Genomic DNA, 12,958 nt, shown 5'->3' with positions numbered 1-12,958 from the left:
TGCACTAGAGCTCCAGCATATGCAGGGTTCAGAGGGGGTAAATTGATTAACGTTGTGCAATTTTAAGGGGTAATTGAAGTTTTGTTAATTTCAGGGGGGTAATTGACGAAACTTACAATTTCGTGGGATAATTACCTATTTACTCAATTTTTTGGATTCAGATTAGGAGATTAAAATTTTTCATTCCTTTCGTGAGTCTAACGCTTGTGCAGATGCTTCAGTCAACATAAGTATTAATTCAGGTTTTAGTTTAATTGTTTATAAGCATTGTCCGACTCAAATTAGTCTTTTATTATTAGTTGACTGTATTGGTGTTTGGTCTTAACCCTTGATCTCTAATTTAGCTCCTAGCTTTGACCATCCTTTATTCAAAATTCCAAAAATAAAGATAGGATGTTGAAAATCAAATATTTGAGATGCTAAAAGCCAAAATTAGTTAATTGAAATTCGGGTCGAAATCGTATAATTGAGAAACTATGGACTAAAGTGCAATTAAACCAAATAATTAAACAAACATTATTTCTTTTTTCATCAATGTGGCATGGAAGTGGAAATCCTCGTCCTCAAGGAAAGCAAGATATACGACTCATATTCAATCTAAGCATCCATCCATTAACGAACGAACCCTCAATTTCAACTTTCCCAGATATATTGTGCTTCCTTCTCTCCCAACCAACCAAACCAATTCTCCATTTTTTTTTACATCAGCGGTTTGGTTGTGTTGTTTTTTGCAGCATCACCTAACGACCATGGGTTGCGGCTCCTCCTTTCCAGGTAAAGTTTTCAACTTTTCTTCAAATTCTCAATTTTTGACCTGCAGCTGTAAAGGGGTTGGAAAAAAATTGATTTATTTTTCTTGTATGGTTTTGATTTGTGATTTTGGGTTTGTGGTTTAATGGGGTTTGGTTTAATTAGAAGAAATTATTGAATTTAGGGTTTGATGGGTTTTTTTGGTTAATTTGATTTTGTGTTTTCAGATAGGGATTCAAGGCAGCTAGGTAGACCCAGTCCCGAGAATGGTGGAGGAGACGCTAAAAATCTTCGTGTTAAGGTATTTAATTTTATGCTAAATTCTTTAATTTTGAAAACATGTTTTTTGTTTTGTTTTGTTGTTGTTGTTATACCTGTTTTCAACATGGTTTTGTTTTCATGTTTCTTGTAGAATTTCTATTTGCTGTTAATTGAGGAGGTAGTTTGTTGCAATAGGTGCATGTTTTTTGCTGCAGATGGTTTATTTTGGATTTTTGTTTCACCCTATTCAAATAATTTTAATGATTGTGATTCTATGCGCAAATCCGAGACTTTGTATTTATGCAGTAAATAGTAATTAGTTCAGTTTTTGCTTGGATTTGAGTAACTTTTTTCCAAGATGGTAAAAGACAAAGGAAGTAATACAATTTTATTAAAATAACCACTGAAAGTTTAAAGCACAGTTTATTTCGGTTTATTTTTTGTTCCTTTGGAATGAAGCGAATTATTTTTTACACGTACTTTCTTAGTTAACTGTCCTATAAGGTCTGGTATAAATTTTTGTCGTGAGTTAGTAAAAGAATCACATCAAAGTTTGTGTCGCACGTTATAATTTCTATGCTATGGCAAAGAAATAACTATCAACCACTCTTACATTCATTTGTCAAACCTGCAATCGCATCCTTAGGAGCAGTACATCCAAAACAAAACCATGTGAGCATCTCAGTGATGACAATTTTCACCCATAATTAATCTTTTGTAAAACTTGGTCTCGAAAATATGCACAGCATAGAGCCATATATTTTATAGAATATATGATTTTGATTTGAAGTCGGATGTTGCCAATGTAATCATGCATTCACTTGCCAGAAATTAATTCCCAATAATAGCCATTAAAAAGGAAGGGATTTAGTTGAAGTTATTAATAAAAAATTCCTTCATACCTCAAATATTTTAGTTTAATCTTTGAATGACTCAATAACTAACCTTTAATTGTCACTGAACACAGCTTGTCCTCTTAGGTGATTCTGGTGTTGGTAAGAGTTGCATTGTTCTGCGATTTGTTCGTGGTCAGTTTGATCCAACATCCAAGGTAAGAATATGTGGCTTTTATCATATCTTTTTTAGTGTAAATTTTCCTAATATTGAAGGAATTGGTTATATGAAGTAGATTTAATGCTTACTAGATATGGTAATTATTCCATGTTGGAGTTCTTATAATTTTTAGACTTTGTAATGTAAGGTAACTGTTGGAGCTTCTTTCTTGTCACAAACAATCGCTCTGCAAGACTCTACAACAGTCAAGTTTGAAATATGGGATACCGCTGGTCAAGAGAGGTAACTTTCATTTATCTTTCCAGATTGCGCATCATTCACTCTACAAACCATTACAAGTGCTTATTTTGTTTGTCTTAGAGCCCGTTTGTTATAGCTTTTTTAAGGAAAAAATCACTTTTTTAAACAAAATAATCACTTTTAAAAGTATTGCATGTGTTTGTTACAGCTTTTTAAAAAAATCAGAATCTAAAAATAATCTAAAAACAGTTTCAAATGAGAAGCTGTTAAGAGCAGCTTCTCAAAAAATAGATTATTTTTAGAGGAGAGAGAAAATCAAATATCAAAAGATTGAATTTGTTTTGTAACAAAAAAATCCCTTTTATATAGATGTATCCAAACAAACTAAATTATTTATTTAATAAAAAGTGATTTTTACTACAATAAACAAACGCAAAATAAATTCTGATTTTTTATATAATCTATAAAAAATAATCTCTAAATTATTTTATGTCAAAATCACTTTTATTTTAATCCGTACGGGCCCTTAATATACCCCCTTTTCTCCCTCAAAAAAAAAAAATACCCCCTTTTCTTATTTCAAGATGTACACGTACTACACGCTGAAGTAAAATTTGATTGCCAATCATCTGTTTCAGGTATGCTGCCTTGGCACCACTGTATTATCGTGGTGCAGCGGTTGCAGTTATTGCCTATGATATAACAAGCCCAGAATCTTTCAGCAAAGCACAGTACTGGGTTAAGGTATATTTGCAGTCATCACATGTTTCTATATTTTAATTTCTTGTTTTGTATAGTTATTACTTGAATGATGTGATTAACCAACATCAGTGAAGACAACACAGTCAGTTTTAATCCTTCTTATTTATAGTCATTGTAGTTTAGTAATTTTAAGTTACCAGATAAACGTATATCTCGTGACTTAATGACAACACCCTTACCTCTTAATGGGTATAATATGTAGAGAAAAGGTGGTAGAATCATGTCTAGAAGACCAATAGCAGCCCCAGTAAGAAGAGTTGATCATAGAATAGCTCAAAATTTGTACAGGAAAACCAAGAATCAATGGCCTCTCCAAGGACCCCATGTTTGATAGAACACACCACCTCGTGAAAAATGGATTTTGTTTTTGTTTTTGTTTGTAGAAAGACAAGAAGTTCATAAAACCTGCATGTTAGGTGGGAATAAGTATGTACTTGGTTATTAGAATTAGAATTGTTCACCAAACCTGTTTTATTAATCACAGTGAAGTAGCACCAATATTTGCCTGTTCTGTGCTCTTTTACATTAAAAAATCAACTTTCTGCCCCTATAGAGATTGAAATAAACCGGTTTCCTTCGTTACTCCTTATGCACGTAAGATTGCATTTTTTGGTTTCTGTTGGAGTTGAAAGAAATCCGATCATTCTCATTACAAGATAAGTTGTTGAAAACGTTGTCAAAAGAATAGAAAATAGGTAATAATTGTCTTTGACAAACTCATGGTCAGTATCTATCTTTTGATGTATTGCCATTGCTCACACATGCGCAAGCGTGCAGACATACAGATACATGCATATATTTCTACAATTTCTGTCAGTTTCGTTTTAGCAGCTGAAATATATGTAAATATTTAGGAGCTACAAAAACATGGAAGCCCTGATATAGTGATGGCATTGGTTGGTAACAAAGCCGATCTTCAAGAGAAGCGGGAGGTTGCTGTTGAGGTAATGCAACAACCCTAAATAGTATAACTATCTACTAAATAAAACAATGAATTGTTTTCCTGATATAGTATGCTTTTTGTTTCCGTGAAGGATGGCATGGACTATGCAGAGAAGAACGGAATGTTTTTTATAGAGACATCCGCAAAGACAGCGGATAATATAAACGAACTGTTTGAGGTACCTTTGATGTTTACATCCTTTCAGTTTTTCAATTTTAAATTAATTATGGGATTTTGTATTTGATGAGAATGAGAATGAGTGAACAACAGAAAATAATCCCTTAGCTCGGTTGGTGAGCTAAGTGACTCTGAAGGTGTTTTAAGCAAGAAGTCCAGAGTTCAAATCCTGAAAACTAACATAACCACTAACTTACTAACATTATCCTGTCAAAAAAAGAAAATAATCTGTTATTTTGATTTTTATTGAAGTTGGGAATGGAATGGACATTCATCACATCTTACTCTTCTAACTCTACAATTGTTTTGAACCATGTTTTGAGTATAAGGTGCCAAAATGATATGGTCTGGTTTTGATGCTGATCATGTGGTATGAAGCTTGGTCTTAGGAAGTTCTGTTTATTATTGACTTACAGATCTTCGGGACTTTTCAAAGGCTGTGGTAGTAGTAAATTTTCTCTTTTAACTTTTGTCTTTGGTCTCTTAGGACATTGTTGACTATGCTACTAGCAAGCTTCCCTATGATGTTCTTGCTGCCTGAAGATAGTTGTAGCAAACTCATACCTATTCGAGGAGCTAAACATGATCTAGAGATTGGTATCCCATCCTACAAAAATCCATTTAATTATATCTTTTCCAAACAAAGGTAACATCTTGGTCTTGGAATGCATAGGGATGTAGGGAGTTTAGCCAATAAATAAACATTCTAGGCCAGAAAAAGAGAATTAGAAGGCCATGGATCACATTTTAAGGCTATGCAAGATTTCTACTTATAGAGAAGCTAAACAAGCATGCTAGAAAGTACAAAGACCAAGCCCCTCAAGAATTGCTACCATTGGTTGTCTGCTTCTTATGCATTGAGGATACAAATGAAAACATGATTTTGCTTTGAAAATAACACCGCTTTGTTATTCAGAAATTAGCTACAGATTAGTTAAGGACAAATATAAGTTCTTTACATCCTTGCCATCAAGTTCTCAAATCAAATTCTGACATTTGGATATATACTTTTGCAATATAAAATCGCCTTCGTTAAGAATACATTGTCAAATTATCAACAAAAAAAAAACATCTAGTGTTGTTGAGATCCGAGATTCTATAGAACTGTTATGAGTGGTTGAACTACCGTACTCGACAAAAAATGTAGAGTAGACCAGGGGGTGTACTTGAAAGGTTATTCAAACACGTAAGTTAGTGCTTGATTTGATCTAGCAACAGTATAAAAAAATGTGTGCTTGAGGGAGTCTGTATCTTCTCTTAATTCAGATGTCGGATGCAGGTCAGTGACAATTTGTTCACTATAGGCCAAGTTCCTCCATACTTGTTGGACGTGGCAGGGGGTTGGGTGAATCCTAGATTATGGACGACGAGGATAGCTTCTGCTGATGGAACGGTGGTGTGCATCTTGGATGTATCTAGAAGTTGTTGACACAACATCTTTGAAAAATACTCCCCTATTGGGTAATGAGTGTCCGCACCATACCAACAATCAGATATGGCCCCAAGGTGGGTCCTAGACATCCGGACGCACTTGAGTCTGATACTGGTGGAACCAACATGTTGGGCCTAGCTGAAACAATGCCATTGTTTGCTTTGGAACTTGATGGAAAGATGTAAGGAAGTTTATCATTGTTGCAGTTCAAGAAATGCGATTTGTGCAACTTGTCTAAGACACGTTATGTGGTACTGGACTGTAGGCTAATATACAGGCAAATTGACCGATGGTTCAATCTTGGGTTTAAGTGGTTTTACTAAGAGACTTGGTGGCTTGAGTCATTTGCTTTTGTGTACCATTGTTAATGCCTTGGTGTGCTATAACCAAATTTAATTGTTGTTATTCATGTCAGCATGCTTGATTTGTCAACTAATTTACTCAGTATTGCAAAATTCTAAATTCATGTTGGGTTGAATTTGTCTGTTGCTGTCAAGTTATTATATTTTGTGTTTATCATGGTAACCTCATTGAGATAAAGGTCTAAATACTGGTTATGATTGCATAAATTGAGAAACTTTGGAATGATAGAATTTTAGACAGAAAACAAAAACTTGCGTACTCTTTATAGTAGTTGGTTCAGCTTTTAAAGTATATCTTTCTTGTTATGAATCCTATGTTTCATTTCTGAGCTTTATAAGAAATTATCTCGATTTTGATATATGATTATGAATTCACTGTATTACTCAAAGATTTCGTAGGCAGTGGTTGGTTTGAACTTTGAACATTCCCATAAGGCACAAATATTGACATGTTTCTATTCACAGGAAATTGCGAAAAGACTGCCACGCCCATCGGTTACTTGATACTGCACAGAATGCATTTCATTGAAGGATTTGCAATTGCTTTGGATCCCTTAAAATTGTAATGTATAAGTTGTGTTTATGTATATGTTGATTAGATAATACCTCCGATCTTGTAATACTATTATGGACACAATGTCACAAGTATGAGTCCTGTCTATTATTTCATATTCAATTTAGGATGTCAGTCAGACACACGACGCCTTTGGTGGTTGTTGATCATGCTTTGTTGTGAGAATTTAGTTGAACCGCATAATCAATACATTATATAAACATCATTATTAGGTTACTTTTGGTTCCCTTAATTTACTCATCTCATGTAATTGGTCTCTCTATTTCAAAAACATTCTTCCCCTCTTTTATTTTTTTTCACTCTCTCCAACCCTCATTTTGACCTACAAAAATGTTGATGTGTCCAGTTTTTTGATGAGGTGTCCAATAAAATGCTTACTTGGCACGTCGCGGAAAACACTTATATATGTCAACAAACCATACTTTATTAATTCATAAATAACAATTATATTAAAATAATAATAGAAGAATTGGAATTATCAATTATAAATTTTGAGACTAAGAACCCTAAATCCCAATTTTTTAAAATCAGTGAAACACGCAAATCCTCTTCATACTTCTTTGATCTGTCTTCTTCGATCTTCATCTTCTTCTGCCTTCGTTTTGGTTGAGCATGGTATATTGTGTTGAGAAACTATTGTTTGTCACGAAGAGGGAAGAGGAAACATACTATGTTTCTGGGATCTCGAATTCCCTCTTACAAACCAGGGTAATAATGGTGATATCAGTAAATCTACTCTTTTTTTTTTTTTTTTTTTTTTTTTAACATTTTTACAGTTGCAGCGACGAAAAAGATGCACTTTCTTTAATTGGGTTAATGAAGAGATGACATTACGTGCAAAGGAGGTTATTTTTATCACTAATGAAGAGGATTGGTGATAACAAATATTTTAGTACTCAACATATAAATAATCATTGTAATAAGTATTTGAAAGTTGTTCAATTCTTTTTTTTTCCCCATGATCCTCTCAGTTTGTATTTACCTGATTTGTTTATATACGTGAGATTGAGAAAAATGATTTACAAACATGTATCAAATACTTTATGGCAACAAACAAATTCTGGCCGTGAAGCTTTATGAATCAGAGATATCCCTCTGGTTTGAAACTTTTAGTTCGCTTAAAACATGAATTTTACATCATTGGTAAAACATATTGTATGATCTAAAACGAGGTCTTTATTTTTGACTCAATGCAATTATAGTTTATGTTTTGAATTGACTGACTACTTACCCTAAAATCTTCAATTGTCAAAAGATAAAGGGTCGCGGTAGAATTTAGAAGTTCAGGTTTCGGTATCAAAAGCACTCATAAATTCGTAATCACAAAAAAAAAAAAAACAGAGAAATTATAATTTTTCTCTGTGGGAAAAGAAATTATAAATTTGTAAGGTTTTTTTTTTGGGTACATATAAATTGGTAATCTCAAAATTAATCCTATGCTTATGTATACAAAATTACTACCATTCTCAAAGTCTTTTTTTTTTTTTGGGTACATTCAACTCTCAAAGTTGACTCAACTGCTAATTATTATTTTTTTGAATATAAAAATTCAACTAGTAAATAATTGAAAGTTTGAAACACAAATATGAAATGAAAATCAACTTTCATTAAAATATAATGAAAATTACTACATGTTTATTGAGACAGCCACCGCGTCTATGCTCTCTTACCTAAGACACGACACAAAGACTTTGTCCAAAAAGGTCAAACACAAAAACCATTTCTACGTTCTAACACAACACAAAATCTTTGCGTTATTTATTCCAATTTCACTCTCTTTCCTAAATTGTCTTTCAAGTAACATAAACTTTCTTCTTCTGTTCCATTTTTCAACTCTTCATCACAATCCAAATTTCTCATCTTTCATCATTTTCCTCATCTGGGTATTCTCCATCACCTTCTAAATCTGAACAAAGCTCGATTTTTTTCATCAAAGTTTGCACCTTTGACTTTTTCTGCGTGTGTCTGAAAATGGGTGGGAGCGAGAATCCAAAGGCTATGGTTGTGGGTCGTTTGGCTGATTCAATCAGAGAGATTTCTGGGTTACCTGAATGTCAAAACGTTTGTAAGAAGATGTATGGGAATTTGATTCGTAGGGTGAAGCTTTTGAGTCCTTTGTTTGAGGAATTGAAGGATTGTGATGAGTCCCTTAGTGATGAAGAGATTGAAGCTTTTGAATCTTTGAGGGTTGCTTTGGATTTGACTATGATTCTTTTGAAGTCTGTTAATCATGGGAGTAAGCTTTATCAGGTATGGTTTTTTTTTTTTTTAATCCCTTTTGGTGTTTTAATTGAAAGAGTTAACTTAGTTTTGTATTTGATTGATGGAGAATTAAAAATTCATGATAAAGATATATGTTTATGTTATGTTCCAATTTTGAAGGAGGCAATGTTGATTCTAGAGGTGTGGAATTGACTTTAACGTAATGTTTGGATGTTCTTGAGTAAAATTGATTTTGCCTCCGAGTTGATTATAGCTTAAGCTAGAATTTAGAGCTTTTGTCTCTAAAATTGAATTTTAGCTTCAAATTTATTGGTCAACCCACTTTTACGTGAACGTGTTCAATCATAAACCACTTTATATTCAACTCACTTTTAGTCGGAATTAATGTTGCCCAGTAAACTCATTCAGAGTCAACTTTATTTTTACCGTAGAACCTAACACTAGCTTTATCTGTTATAGTAGGAGATTCAAATGCATTGATTTTGTTTTATAATTTGCTTGTAGCTCCTAACACTGCTAATAAAATTTATGTTACCCTTCTATTTTGTGGGACTGTATTCTAGTCTTTGGGTTGTATTATGTGAGATGCCAGTGCTTTGTACCAGTACCTTTCTTTGTGCACATGGAGAAAATTTTCATTTACTTCAATTCTAAGGTGTGCAATAAATTCCCATGTTTAATTTGAAGTGTGCATTGGTGCACGAGTTCAATATTTGCTTCCATCCTTTGTTCAAGTATGTATGAACAAATATTCAAGCTCAATTGCAGGAATACCCAATTTCTTAAATTCGCGTTGTTTCCTGAATTTGAAGCGTGTATTCTTGCGGTATAACTTTTTCGATCATTTTTATATGCAAATTTTCAAGTTTAATTGCAGTAATATCTAATTGCTTGATTATAGAGACCTGAATGTGAGGGATAAGGGAAAAAGGGGCTATTATGTAATAAAGAGTATGGTGAGGTTATATGGTAAATGAAGAGTTGATAGGATGCTTAGTTCGCAATTTTGTTATGCCTTAGTAGTATAAATAGTGAGGTGGGTAAGTTTAATTGGAATGCAACATTATTGCTAGGACCATTATGGTTAGGCAAAGAAAGAGTGTTCTCTTTCTTTGAAGGAGCTTTGCTCCGTGGGCGTTAGGATATTCATCCTTTTGCTGTTATCTTTCAATTACAGAAATAATATACTGTTATTCCACTATTTGTGCATTTTAATTCCCTTTTCTGTATTCTGTAAGTTGCGGCGATTCGGGCAAGCAACACTTAAGTTTGTGTTGTTTCCTGAATTTGAAGTGCGTGTTCATGTCGTATATATCAAACATATGACAACGGTTTTGAAACTCAGAAATTATGAAAGCTCCTGCTTGACTTTCATTGAATCTAAAGGCACTCTGTAGTATTACTTTTCTTTTCATGCATGACCAATGTGGACCAATGTGGTCATCAGTTTTTCTTTTCTCTAATCTGCAAAGTAAACGGTGGATAGGAAAACCTATGAACTGAATAGAACAGATGCTTAAAGTTTAATTTCGGAAAGAAAAAAAAAGTGTATTCCTCAAATCAGGCCTGTTCTGTGCAAGTTTTTTCCTTTCATGCGTTCACAGTGCACTAGCTGAATATTTCAATGTGGATAAATATGTCTAGAAGAGTGAGAGATTAACATCTTCAGATGTTATATGCTTTCTGGTTCGGTTTTGTTTACCAAACATGTATCTTAGTCAATTAAGACTGCTAATTTTAATCTAATTGTTGCTTTACATGCCACAGGCTTTGCGGAGGAATGATACCGCAGATAAGTTCCAACAAATTACCGAAAAAATTGAAGCTGCATTGAGTGATATTTCATACAACAAACTTGAGATATCAGAGGAAGTTCAAGAACAGGTAATTTTATTGTACATTAGATATTCACTTGCTGTGATTTTGAAGTTCTGCATAGTGCTGTTTCTGCCAAGGATAAAGGGAAGCATCAATTTACTGATAATTATGTGCCATATTTTTTTTTCCCGACTGTTTTAATCTCTTTCAGATTGAACTAGTGCACGCTCAATTCAAAAGAGCTAAAGCTCAAACAGAATTTGCTGATTTACAACTGGACTTGGATATAGCAGTAGCACAGAAAGATAAAGACCCTGATCCTGCTATACTCAAAAGACTCTCTGAGAAGTTGCATCTGAGGACTATGAATGATCTAAAGAAAGAGTCCAGTGAATTACATGAATTGGTCATAACAAGCAACGGAGAACTAGGAGACAGTTTTGAAACCGTCTCATCTCTTCTTAGGAAACTGAAAGACTGCGTGCTCGCAGAAAATCCTGAGGTTGATACCTATGACAGTGAGAATGTTCCAATTAAGCACCGGTCTCCTGTAATCCCAGATGATTTTCGGTGTCCTATATCTCTTGAACTAATGAAAGACCCTGTAATCGTCTCAACCGGTCAGGTATTATCGACAATCCTTTTTGTGCGAAACAATGTTCTGATGATGTCAGCTATGATTATTGATGAAATTCCTACTTTATTTTGCAGACATATGAAAGATCCTGCATTCAAAAATGGCTTGATGCTGGTCACAGAACCTGCCCTAAAACACAGCAGACACTTTTGCATACAGCCCTTACTCCTAACTACGTTTTGAAGAGTCTGATTGGTTTATGGTGTGATAGCAATGGTGTTGAACTACCAAAGAAGCAAGGGAGTTGCAGAACAAAGAAATCTGGAACCAGTCTTTCAGATTGTGACAAAACTGCTATCAAAGCTTTATTGGATAAGCTAACAAGTAATGATATTGAACAGCAAAGGGCGGCTGCTGGTGAGCTCCGGTTGCTGGCCAAGAGGAATGCAGATAACCGAGTATGTATAGCCGAAGCAGGAGCAATACCGCTTCTCGTAGACTTGTTGTCTTCCACAGATCCTCGAACTCAGGAGCATGCTGTTACAGCACTTCTGAATCTTTCCATCAACGAGAGTAACAAAGGAACTATAGTAAACGCAGGAGCTATACCAGATATTGTAGATGTTTTGAAAAACGGAAGCATGGAGGCTAGAGAAAATGCAGCTGCGACTCTCTTTAGTTTATCAGTTCTTGATGAGAACAAAGTTGCAATAGGTGCAGCAGGAGCCATCCCGGCTCTTATAAAGTTACTTTGTGAAGGTACTCCAAGAGGCAAAAAAGATGCAGCTACTGCTATATTTAATCTATGTATTTATCAAGGAAACAAAGCTAGAGCTGTTAAAGCCGGGATAGTTGCTCCGTTGATACGATTTATGAAGGATGCGGGCGGTGGGATGGTTGACGAAGCACTAGCTATACTGACGATCCTTGCAGGTCATCATGAAGGAAGGACAGCAATTGGTCAGGCCGAGCCAATCCCTATTTTAGTTGAGGTTATACGAACCGGATCACCACGCAACCGTGAGAATGCTGCTGCTGTTTTGTGGTTGGTATGCACGGGAGATCTACTGCAATTGAAACTAGCAAAGGAGCATGGAGCAGAAGAAGCACTTCAGGGATTATCAGAAAATGGAACTGATAGAGCTAAGAGAAAAGCTGGAAGTATATTAGAACTGTTGCAGCGAATCGAAGGGGAGGATAGTTTGCAAAATACCTAGCCTCTCGAGTGTAACTTTATTATTCATAGTTCAAATATAGATATGGTCAGAAAACTGTTCATAAACTTCATAGTAATTCATAATATGTTTGAATGACATTTGTTCTTAAAGGGAAATGTTGTAAATTGTCTTTTAATAAATGTTATGTGAGGATTGTAGATTCATTAAGTTTTTGTAAATTAGCTTTTATAAAGGTTAAGGATTATTGATGGATAATTTTCTGACATTGTCCCTCTAAAAAGAATTGGCAAAAGTTGTTACAGTGAATGGCAACATTTCAGAGCCAATTAACAATGCAAACGACCAGAGTGGAACTAGTAGCATTTCAAGCTTGTTCTATAAAAATCAAACATTTACCATAATATAATTTCAAAATTAAAAAATTGCACTGATAATGATCAAGGGAAAGGAAATCATGCGTGACACATTATCAGTCAGTCCTTTTAAGTCTAAACTTTTATCCAGATTGGCCTTTTAAGTTTTTGTTTTTCTGAATTGGTCTTTTATGTTACATTATACTTCCACGGCTGGTCTTTTTAACAAGTTCTGTTGAGATAAATCATGTGTGACATTTTAGTATCGAAAAAATTTACATACATATCCATACC

The 12,958-nt window shown here is 34.3% G+C and overlaps 2 protein-coding genes across 3 annotated transcripts; both read left to right on the top strand.

Annotated features, from left to right (window-relative positions):
* The first annotated feature begins 533 nt into the window (after positions 1–533).
* On the top strand, positions 534–6,731 carry LOC25484933 (ras-related protein RABF1). Of its 2 annotated transcripts, XM_013614002.3 has the most exons (9): positions 534–774; positions 978–1,051; positions 1,979–2,062; positions 2,213–2,307; positions 2,904–3,009; positions 3,882–3,971; positions 4,062–4,148; positions 4,635–4,793; positions 6,407–6,731. In XM_013614002.3, exons 1-8 carry the CDS (start codon positions 750–752, stop codon positions 4,686–4,688), a joined length of 615 nt encoding a protein of 204 aa, XP_013469456.1. In that variant the 5' UTR covers positions 534–749; the 3' UTR covers positions 4,689–4,793; positions 6,407–6,731. The 2 variants fall into 2 exon arrangements, with proteins under 2 accessions (XP_013469456.1, XP_013469459.1); XM_013614005.3 differs by lacking the exon at positions 4,635–4,793 and having other exon boundaries at positions 537–774.
* Positions 6,732–8,182: 1,451 nt separating this feature from the next.
* LOC25484932 (U-box domain-containing protein 14) lies at positions 8,183–12,566 on the top strand. The gene is made up of 4 exons (XM_013614001.3): positions 8,183–8,765; positions 10,506–10,622; positions 10,768–11,181; positions 11,268–12,566. The coding sequence occupies exons 1-4, from the start codon at positions 8,487–8,489 to the stop codon at positions 12,348–12,350; spliced, it is 1,893 nt and encodes a 630-aa protein (XP_013469455.2). The 5' UTR covers positions 8,183–8,486; the 3' UTR covers positions 12,351–12,566.
* The last annotated feature ends 392 nt before the right edge of the window (positions 12,567–12,958 follow it).

The sequence above is a fragment of the Medicago truncatula genome, chromosome 1, assembly GCF_003473485.1.
Source record: "Medicago truncatula cultivar Jemalong A17 chromosome 1, MtrunA17r5.0-ANR, whole genome shotgun sequence".
Taxonomy (NCBI): domain Eukaryota; kingdom Viridiplantae; phylum Streptophyta; class Magnoliopsida; order Fabales; family Fabaceae; genus Medicago; species Medicago truncatula.
This window is presented reverse-complemented; position numbering and strand designations above follow the sequence as displayed.

Coding starts and splice junctions, on each gene's coding strand:
- LOC25484933 (XM_013614002.3), top strand. CDS start 750: ATGGGTTGCGGCTCCTCCTTTCCAG. Junction 775..977: donor TTGCGGCTCCTCCTTTCCAG/GTAAAGTTTTCA, acceptor TTGTGTTTTCAG/ATAGGGATTCAAGGCAGCTA. Junction 3,972..4,061: donor AGCGGGAGGTTGCTGTTGAG/GTAATGCAACAA, acceptor GTTTCCGTGAAG/GATGGCATGGACTATGCAGA.
- LOC25484932 (XM_013614001.3), top strand. CDS start 8,487: ATGGGTGGGAGCGAGAATCCAAAGGCTATGGTTGTGGGTCGTTTGGCT. Junction 8,766..10,505: donor ATGGGAGTAAGCTTTATCAG/GTATGGTTTTTT, acceptor TACATGCCACAG/GCTTTGCGGAGGAATGATAC. Junction 11,182..11,267: donor TAATCGTCTCAACCGGTCAG/GTATTATCGACA, acceptor TTTATTTTGCAG/ACATATGAAAGATCCTGCAT.